Source organism: Pteropus vampyrus, unplaced genomic scaffold, assembly GCF_000151845.1.
Source record: "Pteropus vampyrus isolate Shadow unplaced genomic scaffold, Pvam_2.0 Scaffold216, whole genome shotgun sequence".
NCBI lineage: Eukaryota > Metazoa > Chordata > Mammalia > Chiroptera > Pteropodidae > Pteropus > Pteropus vampyrus.
In genome coordinates this window covers 3491293-3512286 of record NW_011888997.1, presented here as the reverse complement: position 1 = coordinate 3512286, position 20994 = coordinate 3491293, and the positions used below count along the sequence as shown (strand labels likewise).

The 20994-nt window shown below is 35.4% G+C and overlaps 1 protein-coding gene across 1 annotated transcript in view; it reads left to right on the top strand.

Annotated features, from left to right (window-relative positions):
* Positions 1-20994, top strand: part of PTPRO (protein tyrosine phosphatase, receptor type O) — a 193385-nt gene that overhangs the window by 159963 nt on the left and 12428 nt on the right. Inside the window, exons 16-20 of the mRNA XM_011372953.2 lie at positions 661-781; positions 4594-4662; positions 6972-7055; positions 10545-10580; positions 13295-13376. Coding sequence (XP_011371255.1) covers positions 661-781; positions 4594-4662; positions 6972-7055; positions 10545-10580; positions 13295-13376 — 392 coding nt within the window. The remainder of the gene's footprint in view (positions 1-660; positions 782-4593; positions 4663-6971; positions 7056-10544; positions 10581-13294; positions 13377-20994) is intronic.

Genomic DNA, 20994 nt, shown 5'->3' with positions numbered 1-20994 from the left:
CTCTTCCATGAAGTGTGATGAACTAGACAGTGTGTGTCATAGTAGACCAATCATTATATATAAAGTATAGGAAAAGGGACACAACCTTTGTTCTTAAGGGCCCTACGTCTTAATAGGTTTAATCTCTTGAGCTGTACAGATGGAAAACCTCTCAACATATGGTTATAGATCATTAGAATGCCTGTTTCTGGCAATGTGTTAAGTGCCACAGCAGATGGTAGCTTGCTAATGCCTTTTTCATATACATTATTAGTTATGAGTGAAATATACATTTGTGCTTTTGACTTTAAAGTCATGGGCATAAAATAAGAACTCGCCACTCTTTAAGCTTCTAAAATGTTAAAGAATGAAAATACATGATAATGACTTCTAGGTTTTTTGGTTTTCAGGTTAATTTAAACTATGGCACAGGAATTACAGTTTATAGTTTCTTTTCATAAGAACATCCAGAATGTAGGCCTTGAATACTGTTTATCAAGCTACTTTACTGAGTTATGGTTGACTAGGAAGAGGTCATTGTTGGCTTGGAAAACATCATTGTTGCTGTTACTGGCATCATAAGTCCGTTGCTCTTAAATCAGATGGTAAGCAATGAATGGTTCTGTTAGTTTCCATGTAATGGAGGCTGTAATTAAAACATGTGGCTTATTATTTGTTTAGTTACAGAGATGAATCCCAATGTGGTAGTCATCTCAGTGCTGGCCATCCTTAGCACACTGTTAATTGGGCTGCTGCTGGTTACTCTGATCATTCTTAGGAAAAAGCATCTGCAGATGGCCAGGTAAGTTAAGTTTGGTTAATATTTTTCCTACAGCCTTTAAATATTTTTATTTATCATATATGTATGCCTTTGCAAACCTAAATTGTACAGCAGTAAGTCTGATTTCAGCTTTCAGTGTCTATTTCTATTTTACGTGTTTTCTAAGAATAATTTTAAACATTATTTTAGAAAACATTACCATTGAAATGGTAAAGTATAGGATTGTTGGTTTACACAGTCAGACCTTTTACCATAGGCATCCATTAATTACAGTTACGTAATTTCTAACTTGTTTTGAAGTAAAAGAAAGGTCTATGCCTACTCGGTATGATTAATGAAAGGAGTTAGGATATGTGCACACCACAAGAAAGAAAAAAAATCAGTGTTCTCATTAGTTCTGTTGAAGCTGTTTTATCAGAAAGGATTCATAGAGTTTATGATTAGGTCTGTTAACGGTTCTCTATTAGTTTTGATCTTATTACTCAGAATTGCAGGCAGTTTCATTTTTCTTGCAGTTATAAAGCTTTTTGATTTATGATTTTGGTGATTCCATATTTCTTTGACCACTGATGCATTTCTTATCAGAGCATATCATCAAGAACTTTTTGTGGTCCTCTATATTATCAGAACAATCATCAATGCTCTTAAAAAAACTGTTACCTAGTTGAGTACTACTGGGTTTGGGAAGTTTAGTTTAAATTTATATTTGCCCAATGTTCTTCTGCTGAATTGTCAATTAATATCCTTTCCTTTCTGAGAATTCTGTCATTCATTTATTCATAAATAAACATTTATTCTATCCAATAAGAATTTATATGATGTGCCTTATATGGCATAGTAAAAAAAAAATCAGACATCTAAGCTGTCCCCTCAGTACTTAGAACCTAGCTGGAGAGATGGATGTAAATAAATATATTTAAAGGTATAAACTGACATACCAGGAAGGGGATAAAAATGGGATACCATGAAAGTAGAGGAATAAAATGAATTCTGAATATAAAAATAAAGCTTCTTGAATGTTGGCATTTGAACGAATCTTAAAGGATAGGGAGGGAAGTGACATTGCTCTGTGGCAAGAGTATCAAGTTCTGAAATTACACTCCTTGAGATCAAATCCTAATTTACAACCTATGTGACCTTGCTCACTTCACCGAAATTTTATTCATTCATTGAACAAATATTAATGGACACCTGTTACGTGTAAGACTCCTCTGGGTGCTTGGGATACGACAATATATAAAATAGACAAAAATTTCTGCCTGCAGCTGTTTTCTAGTGAAAAAGATAGACAATAAATTGTAAGGACAAAAGTTAAAAGATTGCATTGTATGTTAGCAGATGATAATAGAAAAATTCATAAAGCAGACTAAGGGAGATTGGCAGTACCTGTATGGGAAATATGGGGAGAGGAGCTCTAGGAGGTAGGTAGGTCTCACTGAAAGGGTGACATTTGAGAAAAGATTTGAACATGAGAAAGTTAATCATGTGTTATCTGGGGGAAGAGTGTACCCAGTAAAAAATGAGCTGTAATTAGGCAAGGTCAAAAGCAACCATATGAACTGGGGGAGCCATTAGAGTAAGCCAGGCAAGAAATGGTAGTGGTTCAGTTCAGAGCAGCAGCAATGGCGGTAGGCAGAAATGATCAGATTCCAGATGTATTCTGAAAACGGAGGCAACAAGATTTGCTAACAAAGTGTGTGTTGAATGACAATGAGTAAGGATCAAGGATGACTCCAAGGTTTTTAGCTCTAGCAACTGAAAAGATGGAATTGTCATCAACTGAAATAAGATTCCAGATGAAAGAGTTTCAGAGACTTCAGTTTTGGAATTGCTAAGTTTGAGATGACTACAAGTGGGGGTAGGCAGTTGAACATGAAAGTCCGGTGTTCAGGAGAGAAGTCTGGATTCAAGATATAAATCTCCAGTTTGGGTGTTGTTCATGGTCTTAAAGCTGTAGATTGGATGAAATCTAGGAAGTGTATAAATTAGAGACGAGCGCCCTGGATTAAGCACCAAAACAATCTAGTATTAAGATTTTCATGGAGAAAAAAGATAGCAGCAAAAGAGACCAACAAGAGGCATTCAGTGGAATGGAAGGAAAACTAAGAGTGTGGGAGGCTGGAAGCCAGGGAAAGAATGTATACCACGAAGATGATATAGTCCCTATATTAGTGGATCGTGAGGAGCAATAATGCAGTAAGAGCATAGCATAAGTCACAAGAAGTGTGCAATAAATGTTAGCTCACAACAGTAATAGTGAAGGGGCCACAATGTAGTAATAGAATTAGTGGTATTTATGAGGATATTATTGCAGAAGCATTCTCTGTGGTGCATACAGCAAAATATTTTAGAGAAATGGTTCTACTTCAGCCAGCTGGCCATTAGAGCCAGAGATTTTTAACATTTTTTGTGCCATAATCTTCTCTGGCAGTCTGATGAAGCCTGTGGATCTCTTCCAAGAATAAGCTTTCTTTTTAAGTGCATAAAATCAAATACATAGGATTGAAAGAGAAACTAATTACGTTAAAATGTGGTCATCAAAGTATTTAAAAAACAAATGTGTTTTATGCTTCTTCATTAATATTTTAAACAATATTTAGTAGTATTTAATAACTCATATTTCAACATAAGGATGAATATGAACAATATTCAATACCTGCAGCAGGTCTGTTATTAAAAATCCGCATTTTTCTATTGTCAGCAAATCTCACAAGTACTGATGATATTATTGTGACTTCTTATCTACTTTAATAATTGAAGGAATGGCTAAATTCAGTGAGAAGTGAAAATAAAGATGCACTTTTTTCCCATATATGTTCATAGAGCCCTAAAGTTTATCCTTGGCCTCAGCTTAAGAACCCTTGAATTAGAAGGTAAAATAAATTCCTCTAATTTAAGTTTAAATAAATTTCTATATATTATAGAAAGTCAACATAGGAAAATCAATTGATGATGTGTAATTTAAAATACAGTATAATATAATGATATATTAGTGTATTTTTCGAAAGAAGAAAACTATTCTTAGAACATGTAATAAAATATAGGCAGATAACAAGTAATTCACACATTGTGCTAATACTGCCAAAAATCTCTGCTTCAATTCTGAATAAGTCCATTAATTTCATATAGAGGAAAAAATGAGATGTGTGCCCCCCAGTAAACTATGTTATTTATCCATGATATTAGGCAAATGGTGGAAAAAGGCATGAGAATATATTCACCTTTTTCCTTTACTTCTGGGAGTAAAAAAAGCTTTAATGATATTTTCTACTGACATATTAATAAGCAGCTTTCTGGATAAGAGACCCTGCAAAAGCCAATCTATTTCAATATGTATCATTCTTTTACTCTCATCTCAAGTGATATGTAATATGGGTATCACAATATGAGGGAAAATTTTTGGAGAAAGAAAACAATCCAGCTTGATTCACCATGATTATGGAAAGGAATCGATATGCTATAAAGACAAAACCCCATGAAAAATATTTGCTAAAAATAGAGAGTTTCCATACCTTACTTTGTAAAAAAAAAAAATTATACCCCAAGTAGTTCAAAGATTTATTTAGAATCATTAGTGTGCTTTGGAAAGAACTGCGAACTGAAACTTCTGGTCTCAAATAACTTGATATGAGGGTGTATGACCTTGTGAAAAATTGTTTTGTTTTGCTTTATCTTTATATCTTGCATTGTGTGTGAAAGGAACACTTGGAACTTATTTTAGCTTTTTTAAAAAAATTTAATGTTATGATGATAAGCCAGTAAAGACTCTTATGTCAAGGTAAGGGAGTGCTTCATCGAGCAATAACCTTGATTTTCTGGTTCCTTTCAAACAGGGAGTGTGGAGCAGGAACTTTTGTCAATTTTGCATCCTTAGAGAGGGATGGAAAGCTTCCATACAACTGGTGAGTATTCTTTTGGAACAAGCCTCTAGACAGCTTAGCTGTGCTGTGTGTGCTTCAAGCTTTATTTTACTGTCTTTAGAGGATAAATGGTTTTGTCCGATTATCCTTTCATAATTTCTTTGAAGTGGATTTTCAAAGATTAGGACTTCACAGAATTGTATTGGTATATATTAGTTTAATGCAATTATGAAGTAGAGAATATGTTATCATCTGCTCTGTATCTATTATATTAAACAAAGGACTAAATCTTCAGTTATTCAAGTAGTCCATTAACTGTGTGGAAGAAGGGCTTTAATGCAGAAGCCACACTGAACACGTGGTGGCTGAGGGCACAAAGAGAGACTCCACCGAAGCAGCATGAGACAGAACAGTATCTCTACTTAAAACTCACATTTCAGTGCCTGGGGACGCGAGCCACAACTTCTGTTCAAATAATCAAGCAGAAGTTTACAGTCTAGTGCCCTTAACTCTTATTCTTACAGGTAAGTACATATCAAGGAAAGCCAGGAAAATCCCATGAGGAGACATGACCTCATTTTTCTTTATGCTTGAGTATTAAGGACCTGGAGGGATGAGGTATTTTGAGAATTAAGAAAACTTTGTTAGATTAAATTGGTTGACATTATACCTAACAACGTGATACATGAGAATTAACAATACATTGTAACCAATACCCAACAAAACTGCTAATTAAGCAATCATTTAATATGAAACCAGTGCTGCTTACATGATTCTAGCTTAGCTTTTTTGCAAGCGACCATGCAAAGCACATTTAAATATATACCTTTCATCTTAATCCTTGGTAAATAATCTTTTTTTTTCCCACTAATACCCCAAAATGGTTAATCTTAAAGAAATAGATAGCTGAGACTAGAAATTTTACTCTACAGAATCAATGAGGGAGGGAGAGCTTTATTTAAAATGTAAACTCGTCTTCCTTGAGTGGGTGTCTAAGTTGATGCCCACTCTAGTTGAAAGTCCAATTGAAATAGGATTCTTTTTAACAGGACAATAAGTGGTGCTGTTTTTAATTTTAACCTGAATGGAATTTTGCTGTTAAAATACAACTAATCTAAGTGTGAAGAAAAAGAAATTCATAAACTCTTGGTGAAAAATTAAGAAATATTTCTTGGTTTGTTCAAACATAATTGGCACTTTTTCCAAGATTAAGAGACTAATTGACTTATATTTATGTCTCGTCTGGCACACCCTTAAAAAACGCCTAGTGGTCTGTGAAATAAATGATTTATTTATACTTGTGACTCAGGAGAGCTGTGTATTGACTACACAACCAATTACAACTTATAGAAATGAGGCAAAAAAGAATTCACTTCAGAATCTTTCTATAAAATCAAGAAAATGCTCCTGCAGCCCTTGGCAAAAACAGTTTTACCAGCACCAACATTTTCTGGCTCACTGAGAATAGATATCTCAGTGGGAATTTGTAATAACTAAAGTGACAAGGTGATAGAATTTCCCCCCTAATTCTCAGAATAGCTATAGATGCAGCCATAGAATATTTTTAAATCTGCATTAATGAATGTTCTATTTTACAAGTGGTTTGACTATCTGTACGTGATTTCAAACCACGCATTTTAAATCAACAGTCTGAATTAGATAGAATTAAAGTGAAACTAAATAATTTTGCTCCCACTCAGCTGAGTATTGGTAAGATTACAGACTAGACAGTTGATGAGCTACTTTTCTTGAATGAATGATATACACAAGTGTCATACATACCTTTGTTTTAAGGGCTATTTTAAAGAAATGATGTATAAGTTAAAATAAAAATAATATAGAAAATCACAGTAGTGTACCAGTAGTGCAGCTTTATAAGAATGTGTCCCAAAAGCTTAGTCTTCACCGGAATCAGTATATATAAACTGACCATTTATATTTCCTCCACAAACTGCTGTTAGCTATTAGCTATCAAACGATGTTATTCAGGTTTCTTAAAATAAGCATAAGCACTGCAGGGTAATATTCAAGAATAAGACTCGAGATAACTAATGAAGCATTTAAGAGCTTCAGTTAGCTGAATGCAGAATGTAATCACCTACTAGCAGACTAATTAACACAAAATAAGTTGAAAAATATATCTGATTACAATAAGGCTGTGCGTGAATAAAATATTATAGCACTTAAGCTTTCAGGTTTAAGTTTCACAGAATGGGATAATATTTAATTATAATTATGGTGTTTATTTTAATTGATCCCAGTAAGTAATTTACTGATATCTGTTCATCGTTTATATTACTAACTCTTGCCACTTTTTCATCTTTACATCTGTTATCTATTAATGCTCACAGGCGTAGGAGTATATTTGCTTTCTTAACCCTGCTACCCTCATGTCTTTGGACTGATTATCTTTTGGCATTTTATATTAATCCTTGGTAAGTGATTTTTTTTTTTTTTTCTGTTTACCTAACACAAAATCTTTAAAAATTAGCTTTTGGGCAATAAGCAAAAAGGAAAATTTCTTTTAATTACTTTATGTGCTGGCAGCCTCTAAAATGATTAATCCTACATTGAAATAAATCAAAGCAGTTCATGGTACCAAGATGCTAACAATAATTAATTTTTTTCCCAATTAAATTTTCTTCTTGTGATGATCTTGACATGCTTTTCTTCTATTTATTACTAGTGATCTGTTCCTCCTTGAGTCAATACATTGGACTCCCATCTTAATAAATGACGCTTTTTGTTTTCCTTACCTTCTCCATCTATTTTAGAGTTCCATATTTCCAAGAAGGAGGAAATACATTAAGGTAGAGAAACCCAGAGTACTATACCTTGTATTTGGGTCCTCCATATGTTTACAATAATGCTAACCCAATAACTATGGAACAGCTGACTATGTGCAGGCCTCTTTGTATAATTATGTTACTTAATTGTCCCCACAACTCTGCAGAGGGCACTAACATTCCATTTTCCCGATGTGGAAATAGAAAGTTAAAAAGATTAACTATCTTAACATCACACTAAGTAGAAAATTCAGGTTCCAAACCCAGGTTTCTCTGAAATCTATTCTTTCTTCTGTAAAGAGCAGCCTCCTTTAAATTCTTATTTTCTTGGCTTTCTAATTATTTTAATAATCAAATCTTGAAGAGTATCTTTTTCAGTTTTTATGAAATACAATAACCATAATCAATCATCTTGAATTCTGAGACTAAAGTGTCTAAGACTATTTCTTTTCCTGAGCCAAAAAAAAAAAAAAAAATCCCAAACAAACAAACAAACAAAATGGCAGTGGTTTCCCAGAAAACTGGTTTTAAAAAAAATTATTGTTCTTAAGTATTAGTCCATGGTGTTAGGTACTAAATTATGTACAGACAGACCAGAAATGTGGGCATCTTGAAAAGGACTCAGAAAAAGGAAATAAAAAAAGTAGTTGATAGACTGGACAAAAATGGCCTATGCTGGGTCAGAAGAGGGGAAAATGTGAAGCAATCTGGAGAGTTAGCTATCCAAAGGATAATTGATCAAATGTCCTTCAGCTCCTCTGTGAACGGAATAAATACCGCAGGCAAAGTTTAAGACTTCAAGTTGCAATGGGAGAAATATAAAACGGGATTTTCTCACAATCAAGATTATGACCAGAATTTGTATTTTCTTTAAAAAGAAAGAAAGACTAGAGAAAAACTTTTGAAACATGGTAAACGCCAATGTGGAAAAATTCTATCAGTATTGCTGTGGAGTCTCATAATTCAGCATTGTCATGTCCCACAGTTTTAGGATACAGGAACCATTTGGAATCTATAGGAATTAAGCAAAAGCTAGGCAGCACAAAAAAGTTGTACAAAAAAATATGAAGACATACACTTATGACGATAAGTATATGACAGTTAGAATTTTATATTGTATTTAAAGCTTATTCAATCAGCGGATGAAATTGAAAAAGAAAAAAGTGCCTCTCTTCCATAAATCAGATTTCTACACAGCTGTTGAATAGTAGCAGCTTAATATTTCAGCACTGAATTTATTCAGTGTTACCCTTCCACATACATTTGTTTTTTCCTAGTTTCCTTAAAGTCTGTTTTGGATAGGCAAGATATCTTTTTTTCTCTTTTTTTAAAAATTCACTCACAAAATATGTTGGCAACTTCTTGACTCTATCAGAACTGTTGGTTATTTATGCTAACATTCTGCTTTCATAAAGCACGAGAGTAACTGGCTCCTGCTATACAAAGTAAATGTGGGATTCCTAAAGTTAATTAAATTGTCATTGCAAAAGCTGAGTAAAAATTATTCAAGAGGTATTTCCATAGAATTCCAAAAGTTTATATGACATAGCTCTGTCCAATATTACAATGTTGTTTGTTTTGTTTTTGTGTATGTGTGTGGGGTTTTTTTTCTTTTTTTAGGGATGAGGGAGAGGCAAAATAAAAACTGTAATGCATATTCCTTGTAAATCCCAAGCATATGGAAGACAAAGAGAAGACGAGGGAGAAAAAATAGGGCAGGAATTACTGAATGGATCGTCTTCATTCAGAATCGGAAAGAAATAAAAACTACCTTAAATCAGAAAATGAAAAACCAGAAACACCACTTTCCTTTATAGATATTTGCCTACATTTTCTATCCTGCATTATTTCCTTTCCATCCACAAGTCCCCTTTTCCCAAGGGGACCTCACGAGCCCAAGTCTAGTATCAAATTCTTAATTAATCATTAAGTAAAATCATGAAGGTATCATAGCAAAGATGTTTTGTTTCAATTTAATTCAATAAGCATTTGTTGACCACCCCTATGTGTTCCATTAAGTGTGCTCAGCTTTTGGGTGAAAGGACAGTCTAGCAGGGAGTATATATGCAACTGACAGCCAGACAACTTGGGAAATACTTGTGAGTAAAGTGCTATGAAAGCACAAAAAATGTCGTGCTTCATTCTGCTAAACGCTTTCTGGAAATCGAGGTATCTGAACACTCATAATTTTTGTTATAAATAATTTGGCACATGAGAGTACTCAAATCACAACTGGTTATTTACTATAGACTATTTTATAAAAATTTGAGTGCTTCCATCAATATTTAAAGACCTTTGAAAATTACTTGTAAAAATTGTCACTCACACTCAATCATGAATCAGTATTTATTATTTATATAAGGCAATAAAATACAAAGTGTTTCAGTAGATACTATCTTAACATTAGCTAACTTAGGTCAGTTACTTTGCTCGTTGATTGAAAATGATCACCTAAATACCCTCTTAAAATGTAATTAACTGAAGCATACGTTAGCATTACATGTGTTTGATCTTACAAACTAGTAATGAATTAAAAACAAGCAGGTACTAGGTCTAATTTTTTCAATAACTTAAAAACTAGTTCAGTATTGAATAAGAACAATGCAATAGTAGAATTATATAAAATATAGGCCAATATCAATAACACAAATTCACATCCCCAACAAAAATGTCCAAATAGGTTATTTTAGTCTTTAATTAAAAGACCAATATATTCACCCTCCTACCATTATTTCTCACTTTTATTCCCTGATTCTTTACTTCTTGCCTGTAGAACCTGGAGTATTCAGGCGGTAGATACTTCTCTATCTATTTGTAAAGTATTTACAAATATTTTAACAACTTAATCACTGGTAGCAAGAAATTATATTTCCAGAGTTCAGTTTTTAGCAAATATTAAGTCTAAATTATAGGTGTATTCCTGCAATCTAATAGAATCTTTAAAAATGAAGCTGAAATTATTGTCGTTATTTTCTTATTTAAGAAAAAGTGATTAAATAAACCTGAGATATTTTTAATGAAAATTAAATAAAATCGAGGTTCTGATATAATTATTTAAAGCTCTTCAAGTTTAATCACTATGTTAATCAATTCTTTTGCCCAGATAAATTTGTCTTTTTTTTTTTTTTAAATTCTCAGGAGTAAAAATGGTTTAAAGAAGAGAAAACTGACTAAGTAAGTTTTTTATTATTATTGAGATATAATTGATACTTAATATTGTATAGCTTTAAGGTATACAATGTATTGACTTGATATATTTATATATTATATGATTACCACCATAGCTTAGCTAACATCTTCATCATGTAACATCATTATCATTTACTTTTTGTGGTGAGTACATTTAAGATCTAGTCTCTTAGCAACTTTGAAGTACATAATACAGTAAATATTTTCCTATTTAATTTAAAGATATTTTATTTTAAAATGTTCTTCATAATTATTTTAATTTTCCAAATTTAAAAAAGTACTTATCTTCAAATATCACTGTAAATTACAAATTCTCATGTTACTTTCTGTTTTGCCCCAATTCCCATTTTTTCCCAACAACAGTTAACAAAGACAAGTCATTGTTGAAAAAATATATGTTCAAGTAGGTCTGTATCTATGTGTACAAAAGTTAGCATCACAATGATGTAAGAAATTTAGCTTTTAAAGCATCACTATCAGTAATAAAATTGGATAATAAAATGAATAATAATTATAATAATAAAATAGCATTGTAAATCAGCCAAAATAAAAGATTGCTTGTCTTCAAAGAAAAGAGATGCTTAAGAAAGAGGCAAATGTGTATTCAAATAGCTAAGCTATTATGTGTTGGTGTGGATGGCACGTAATAGCTTATGGATGGCAGTGACTGCTAAGAATGTGTAACACAGAAACCATGTCAGGAAGGAATAAGAAAAATTATCTGAGAAAGAATGGGTTGTTAGGAATTATAAAAGTCTTGCAGAAGGAAGTCTGTTATTCTAAATTTATAAAAAATCTAATTTTTAGCTGCATCAAAATTGTACAAAAATCTTTGCTATTTTGTATTTTGAAGTCCTGTGCTTATTGCAGGGAAAGGCTTTTACTATATTTGATGTTACAATAAATGTTCTGAGAAATGCTGTCTCAGGAAATCTTTATAATAAATAGAAAAAGACAATTACTCTTGCTAGCCTGTGGTTTCACATATCTACTGAACTGTTAAAACGTAAGAATTAAGATTCTGATGGGTAAAAATCAACCATCAGTTGATTTCAAAAATGTAGTTAGATTTTCACCTCCAGGCCTTTAGTTTAACTCTACATATAAAGAGTGGAACTTTCCTGTGAATAGAGTTCTTCCTTGATACTTGTCTAAGATAGAATATTGCTGAATTAATAAGAGGCAATTAAGGATTCCAGCTAGATCTATGGCACCCATGCTAATGGGGAAAAAAAATCACCGAATACATAATACAAAAGAAAAGTTGATGCAAAAATATTTCTATTTATCCTTGATATATAGAAACTTATCATGATATTTTTTTTCGCATATATAGATAACAGAATAATTTTTTTCTAAATCTATTTCAAGTCAGTATGCATTCCATTGGCATATATTAAATGATGTAGAGAGACAAGAGCAGCCTAAACAAAGGAGAGGTGCTGTCACCTGGAAGGAATGATTTGACAGAAACAAAGACTTTGTTGTCCAAAATTATTATTGATTGGGTTGTTAAGAGATATACCTCTCTTAGCGGTTAAAGAACAGGGTTTCAGGACCAATAGGGGATAAGGGGATGCTCTATCAGGGTTTGCTCCTCCCAAGACCCAGGCAGAGAGGAGAAGGAGAAGCAGGATGTGAACAAAAAGTTTGGGTACAGTGTAGGGGAGGCGGACACTGCCCACAAGCCAAAACTTTGAGTCACACCAGTTTCCTCATGCCTCTTCTCGTTTTCCTTCTAACTCTGCCTCCTTCTTTAGGAGCTTCTCCCTTTTCGATCTTTCCATTTACTTTCCTTCTCCTTACCTTTTCTCTTTCACTCCGAATGCCCCACCCCACCACAACCCCTTGGCTCCCCTTTTCCCTCTCCACTCCTCTCCTTCAACTTCTCTTTCCTCTTTTCCCTCTAAATATTTGTCCTACTGATTCCAGCTCCCTCACAGCTTTCTTTTTCTCCTCCTTACCATTCTCCTCTCCCTGATGTTCATACTTCTACTTCCTGGTTCTCCCTCTGTCTCTCTTTTTTCTCTCCTTTCTGCTTTTGCTTTTTCTAACCCGTAAATATTTTCTTTTATTTGCTTTCCCTATTGATGCTCTCATTTTCCTGGTATTGAGTTGAAAACTAGAATCATTAAATTCAACTTTAAGGTCAGTGCACTGCTCAAAGACAGCAGCCAGCGAGGGCAGTTCTAAGGAAGTTCATTCCAGGACAGGGGCCCCACGCCTAGCCATTCTTTTGGAAGAATGACAAGTTTGAAGTGGGAAATCTTTGTACCAGGAGTCGTTCTCTCTGGGTTCTAGCCCGGGTTCTACGGCTTCATAGCCACGTGACTGTGGACTACTCACCCGACCTCTCTTAGTCTCGGTTCCTTCATCTGAAGTGTGGACTTAATGGTGGCCATTTGGACCTCACACATGAACTGAGCAAGATGACACATGCAAACACTTATAACCTATGGTGTGTTTCTTCTATTTCAAGGAAGTTTAATATATATGGCTTTTTTGTTAATTATAATATATTAAGGACTGGTAAGTTTAACATCAACGACAAATAAAAAGGAGTGGTAACCTTTAAGAAGTATGACTTCTACTTTCTTTGAGAAAATTGGTCATGTTTGAAAAGTATTAGTAGTATTAAACAAGGTATGGTACCTACCAACAGAATTTTTTAAACACGCATTTCTTTGTGCTTGACAAAGCCCAGTTCAGTTGGATGACTTTGACGCCTACATCAAGGATATGGCCAAAGATTCTGACTATAAATTTTCTCTTCAATTTGAGGTGAGTGAATAAAATAGTTTCTACCTTCTGTGGCAGACAGGACACAGAAATTGGCAGGTTTGTGCCAGGGTCATTTGCCTGCTCAGTGGGCCATGCTTGTGACGTGGTTACATAATAAGCAGGATGGTAATGGGGCTGAGGGGTCTCCAATCTGCCGGTTCAAAGATAGGATGTCAACCCTTAGTTAGTAGGTCATGACTTGGGTGGCACAAATGAGGGAAAGGAGATACAGATACTGGGGTGAACAAACATGATTATAGGAGAAGCCATCGTTGAAAAACAAGGAGATTGAAAGTACAGGAGAAAGCAAGCTGAGGACTGAGATATGAAACAGGTTTTCACTTTCCAGGGACTTTGAGTGTGTTTTTCATGCCACATATGCCACAGCAAGGATAAATGAAATGAACCTATTGTCTTCTGGGCGTATGAGAGTTGGCAGTGGGGCTCTTATAGGATTCTTGGCATTCTATTTAATATTTCTTTGTGAGGTTTTGTTTTCTTAGAGAAATTGAGAGAAGAGAGTTACACATGGCTTGTGTAAAAGAAAAAATATTAGCAACACCTCTCTTTTCTGAAGCACATGTGTCACAGTCGATGGTAATGGATATGTCTAGGATCTCAGCCATGTGAGGACTATAACTGGTCCTTAAGTTTCCATCCCGAATATTTGACAGCACATAACATAGTCTAGATGGCTTCAGATTCTTCGGGTTTCTACACGGTGGTCCATGATTCAGGGAAACCAAGGAAAGGGGAAAGATAAAGTGAATTTTCTAAATATTTTTTTTTGTAGTTTTTATAAAGCCTCAAAGGTATTCTTTTCTGTGAAATACCAGATTATAGAATGTAGCTGCTTTCTCCCCATTACTCATATTCATTTCTTCTTTCCGTCCATCAGCGGAGAGCTTTTGTCTGCAAGAAGGAGCAGGAATCCTAGTGTAGAAATTCTAACAGAGAATTTAGGATGAGAAGAACCTTATACATATCAAATACAAAGCCCCTATCTATAATCTGTGTCATGAGAAATTCCACATAGAGCCTTGTTCAGTTATTCATTGCATGCAAGTACATAAGAAATTATAGATGCTACATCAAATGCTCTTTCTCAAATAATAGAAATTTAATTCGAATTGGAGAACTGTGATGAGGACAGCATTTCAGAAAAGTACCAATGAAAGAAGAAAAATAAGCCAAAAACTCAGAAAAAAATATCTAGATAATTCTGATGATGGTGATGAAAATTAGGATGTCAGTACACATTCAACCCCACTGAAGCCACTGCCTCTTAATTCCTAAAAGACTATATGACCTAGGTGTGCCATCAAACTCCAGTGTAACTAGTTCTGTACTTCTACTAAATTTCATCATCATTAAAAAATTCAATGAGTTATTTTCTGGTAAAAAAAAAATGTTTTAATAGTGAATGAAAGAAACACAATTTAAATTAGTTTGTCCAAATAAAAAGGGAGTTTGTTCAAAGGATATTAAGGTATGTCATATAATCAAAGGAAGAGATAAGCAGCTAAACTAGGAGGAGGCAGTGAAGCAGTTCAGTTGCAAGAATGACTGGAATCAGGGGCCTGGCCCCTGCAGAAACCCTCTATTTTATTTCTTGTTTCTGCTTCTCCCCGTGTCTTGGTCTCATTTTCTTTCACTGCAAACCAGCTTCTTTCTCATAGTGGAAAATATGACCACTAACATCACATTCTCTAGTTTCCACAGTTTAGAAAGGGAACTGTTGAGTCTTTCTTTTTCGTAGTTTGAAAAATAACAGGGGATGATTCTGATTGGCTGGCCTGGGCCATGATGTCCACTCAAACTAACTGCAGCCAGAAAGGGCAGAATTATATAAGAGTAGGACAGCTCTTACTGGAAGCACATGGCTAAATCTAAGAAGGAGAGCATTATTTTCAGAGTGGACACTGGGAGAACCAAACAAGAGGTGATTAGAACCTAGCTGAAGATGCTTCAAAATGTGAAAAGTAGAATTGTAAATTTTTAGGTGCTAAATGATCGAATCATAATATGTCGAGGGTTTTTATACATTTGATATATAAATGAACACATCTAGCCTTACTTCATAGGATTTATAGAGGAAGTAGGAATGTACTAAACTCCAAAAACCTGAGTCTTTCCTATCATTGTGCTACTTATTAAAGTTGAAAAAAAATCACAATTTCTCATGACCTCAATTTCTTTGTCTATACAATGGTAGGTCGAACTAAATCAGTGATTCTCAATTCGGTCAGTACCAGGCAGTTCCCTTGGAGGGCTTTGAGGATGTGTGAGATTCTTTTTGGTTGTCATAATGACTTGAGAGTAAGCTACTAGTGGTATTGACTGCGGAGAGAGACAGAAACATTAAATGTTCTGAAATAAGTGGGACAGTCCCACACGCAAAGAATTGTCCCAAGCCAATAATATCCCACAAAGAAACACTAGACTGAATATGGGACAAGGATACGTCCAAGCTTTATAACATGTGTATTAGTCAGGATTCTCCAGAGAAATAGGATAGATGATGATAGATAATTAGATGAGAGGGAGAGAGAAAGAGAAGATAGATGATGATAGATAGATGATAAATAATAGAATAGGATTTAAAGAAAGTGAGATGGAGAGATTTATTTTATGGAATTGGCTCACATGGCTGTGGGAAATGGCAAGTCAGAAATCTACAGGGTAGGCTGGAGCCTCAGAGAAGAATTGATATCGTCATGGCTCAAGTCTAAAGGTAGTCTAAAAGCAGAATTCCTTCCTCCTTGGAGGACCTCAGTCTTTTCTCTTAAGGCCTTCAACTGACTGGATGAGGCCCACTCGCACTATGGAGGATAATCTACTTTCTCAAAATCTAATTTTAAGTGTTAATCATATCTAAAAAATGCCTACGTGCAACATCTAGACTTGATGTTTGACCAAGCAACTTGGCACTGTAGGCTAGCCAAGTTGACACATTAAGTTAACCATCATGCCTTGATTTGAAAAAGAAGTGTTTAGTATTTTTATTTATTATGAAGATTTTTTATTTTTGTATATCTTTGTTCTTAGAACATTATTGGTCATATGTGTAAGTTATCCGGTGCTGAGTCCTAATATTGTATCCTTGCTCTCAAAAAGTCTGCTATATTTAAGTCACAAGCTCAGATTGTTTGTTTAGAACTAACATTTGCTTAAGCAGAGACCCACTGGTCTGACTGGCTTTCTTTTGCACTTGGCAGCTTCCCAGACATTGGCAACTCCTGACCCCTACCCACCCCAATATCCTCAGCTTCAGTGTCAGAATAGCCTCATCTATTTTCAAAGATGCATTATGCTCCCATACCTGACTTCAGAATGTATGTCAGACCTTTCACATGGCAGCCCTCAAATTTTCCTGAAATTGATAATTAACTGAGGCTTAAGGGAAAAAAAAAATGTTTCCCGCTCTAATGGGAACCCAAGAGGGTGTTAAGATGGCTAGATCAGCTGGTCTAGCTAAATCTGGTAGCTGAACAGTTTATTTGTTCTGCTTATATTAATATTTAATACTTGTATTCATTTTAATTATGACATTGAAAGATCACACTCATATTGAGAAATTACATCATTTTTAAGGATTATGCAAATGGAAACTAATGCCTAGATTTACATATATTACCAATACTGCTATAAGTTGTACATGAAGCTATACAAGTTGCTAATTTACATTCACTGAATAAACTCTTTCGCTCTGCATCTGATTTTGAATCTACTAGAAAGATTGATCATTCTTCTAACAAAAATATACATCTTTTCTTAAGGAGGCTTGGGGCTCAGGGGTTAGATTTGATTCCTCATTTCTTATGTCTCATATGGAGAAGGTTTTGAAGAACTAGACTTTAGAGGTTGAAATTTGAGAGCCCAGGAGACGCAGCACATATTGCTCATTCTGCTGTTAATTTCTATACTTTGTGTTTGATCAGGAAGCTGGTGAAAGCCTTCTCCATCTTTGTTCAGAAATGTGTCTGCAAAGATAGAAACAAAACTACATTACTTGCGACCTACTTCACGAGAAATGACCTCTGATTTCTGGTAGTAAACACCCATCTGCTGCTGTTTTTCCTTGTGTTTCGTCCAGTTCACTGGAGACCTATCTGCGGTCCTTGTTTAAATAAGTCACTTAGAACCTTCTCTAGCAATTCTCACAATAGGGGTCTCACATTGAAAGAAAGCAGACCTGAGTTTTCTTTCCTCTCATTTCTAATTTCTTAGGTTTGGTCTCTGTTTCCAAGTGATTTGTCCTGTGATTGGAATATTGTCCCTGAATCTCATCCTAGAGCTCAGGGCCCCGCTAGCTATTGCTAGACTGTCCTGAGGTTGACGTTCTTCTCAGCCATCTTTCATCACCTGTCAAAGACTGCCATCAGTACTGCTGCACCTCATTCTTCCTTTAGAGTACCTGTTGGGCATGAATAGTGTCCCCCCAAAAACATGGTGAAGCCCTAGCCACTCGGTACCTCTGAATGTGACCTTAGTTGGAAATAGGGTCATTCAGAGTTGTAATTATTCAATATGAGGCCATACTAAAACAGGGCGGACTCTTAATTCAATATGACTGGTATCCTTATGAAAAGACAGCCATGTGAAGTTACAGAGACAAACAGGGAGACTGTCATGTGATAACAAAGGCAGAGACTGGAAAAAAGCAGCTGCAAGTGAAGGAACACCAAAGATTGCCAACAAACCAGCAGAAGTTAGTGAGAGGCAGGGAAGGATTCCCCCTATAGGTTACAGAGGACATATGTCCCTGCTAACACTTTGATTTCAGACTTTTAGCCTCAAGAACTATGAGACAATACATTTCTGTTGTTTTAAGCCAGTTTATGCTACTTTGTTATGGCAGACTAGGAAACTAATACAGAACCTCACCAAACACATTGTTCTAAAACCTTTCTTCTCCCTTTGTGTTTGCCTGAAACATAACTGGACATTGCCCAGTTCCACTGGATTTCTACTTGCCATAGATGGAATCTCTTCTGTCAACAGCACTGGTCACTTTGTTTCCCCTAACTTGTTATGTAGTCTAGTAATCTGTCTCATCTGAGTCTAATGTACATCCTATTCAAAGCAAGCATCAAGTGCTTATCACTTCCTGACATTGTTACAAACTCTAAAGCCAGAATACAGCTTATGCTCTTCTTAGAAGATGATGGTACATATTATGGACTGTAGGTGTGCCCCCAGATTCATAGGTTTGAAGCCCCAACCCCCCAGTGTGATGGTATTTGGAGATGGAGCCTTTAGGAGGTGATTAGGTTTGGATGAGGTCATGAGGATGGCACCCTTATGCTGGGATCAGTGCCCTTATAAGAAGAGGCATCAAAGAGCGTGCTCTCTCTTCCCCTTCCCCTCCACCATGAGCACAGAAAGAAGAGGTTGTGTGAGCTCTTTGCAAGATGGGGGTGATCTACAAGTCAAGAGAAGCCTCAGAGTGAACCCTACCCTGCCAGCACTTTGTTCTTGGACTTCCCCACCTCCAGAACTGTGAGTTATAAATTTCTGTGGTTGGAACCACCTAGCCTATAGTATTTTGTTATGGCAGCTCTGGCACTCTAATACAGTGCACATATGTGTGCTTTGCTTTTCAGGACTTGCATGCTTCAAACATAGCCATACAACACAGACTGCCATTGGGCCTTGGCGGCTGTATTAGTTTCTGAGGTCTGCCATAACAAATTACCACTATCCTGGTGACCTTAATCAACAGAAATTTGTTCTCTTACAATTCTAGAGGCCAGAAGTCCACAGTTAAAGTGTTAGCAGAGCCATGCTCCCTCTGAAGGCTCTAGGAGATAATCCTCCATTGCCTCTTCTGGTGCTGGTGACTCCAGGCATTCCTTGGCTTGTGACTGCATAACTCAAACCTATGCCTCCATTTTTATATGGCCGTCTCTTATCTCTTTTATAAGAACATTTGTTATTAGACTTAGGGCCCACGTAGATAATATAAAATGAGCTCGTGTCATGATCCTTAATTACATCCGCAAAAACGCTTTTTTCAAATATGAGGTCACATTCACAGGTTCGGGGCATTAGGATGTGGACACTTCTTTTGAGAGACCATCATTCATACGGATGATCTATGTGGTCCAGAAAAAGAAACATGATGATAAATGATATTAGACACGAAACTGGCAAAAGAAAATTCAAAAATGATTTATGTGGTTTCAGGGCATCCCCTCATACTTTGACTCTCCGAATATTTAAGCTTCTGGAGAGTCCATATGATTAGAAAGAAAATAACTGCAAAGCTACTGAACTGGAAACTTTATATTTGATTTTCCACTTAGTACAAGCTGAATTACAAAAGATTGCAAAGCATTTTGTGTATACATGTGGTTCCTGCTTTGCTGCAATTCAGCTTTGGCAATTTACATTTACAGCATTCAGCCAATTAAACTTCTCTTATCAACTTGGGGCATTTACAGCAGGGAGGCAGCACACAATTAAAGTTCTATCAGCTAGGCGGCTTCCATATGTGCTCCAGCTCTTTGCTTCAATCTGTTTCCACCATTTCTTTTGTATCTGAGGCATTTTCCTGTGGCTTATCAGTCTGTCTTCAAAGCGGGGGACTTGGGAGGGAGAGTTGTTGGTTTGTTAGTACAAATGGCAAAGGAGGGAGAAATTATGGAGCCAGGCATAGCAAAACAAACAAGGAATCATAACAGAAGCATTTCACAACCACTATCGATAGTGCTGCAATAATATTTGTTGAGTTTAATAATTCCATTTGATAGTTACTATACACCAGTGAGGTATAGAGAAATTATTAATCTTATCTGACAAATAATTAAATTGATGTTAATAGGAGTTGAACTAGTTTTCCGAGACCCTACAGTTTATAAATGGTACGCCAAAATAAGCCAGATGTTTTGACACAGTATCTATAAAGGCACTCTCTAAAAAAAGTAGATTTCCAAAATATTTTAAGCAGTAGACGTTATCATTTAAATAAGTTTATAGATGCCAAAAGAACTAACCTAAAAATAACACTAATTTGGTTAAAATTGTTAAAACTAAGTTTCATTTCTTACAAGAACAATACAGTCAGTCTGGAAACCCTCTAAAATGGAAAAAGCAGTAATAAAATAACAGCTTGTGTTTAAAGACATTTGACGAACAAGGGTTTTGACTAAGATGGAAAAACTTTTAATTTTGTGACTTGAAGATCAAAGTTAGCATAGTTTGTCTTTACAGTTGGCTTCAATTTAGGCCAAAGAGCTTGAGATTTTGTGAGCTTGAAAAGTCAGAAGTGATGCAGAAGCAAAGGGAGAAATCTGAACAATTTAGCTTGGTTCATCCATGTTGACATCAGGCTTGCATCCCAATGCCATTAAACTACCATGAGCTTCTGTGTGGAAGCAGCAAAAGTCCCAATAACTAGATCTCTAAAGCATATGCTTTGCAAAGAGCACTCGAGTCAAGACACAAAGGACGCTAAAGGACGCTGTTTAATCACTCATAACATCGTCAAACGTTGCCTACTCCTTTCAAAAGTCTTTCAGACTCTAGAAAATTCTTCCTCTTGAGAAATATTCCTTTGGCTTATGACTCATTGAAGTAGGAAGTGGAAGGAATTATGAAGAGTAAAACTAGTTCT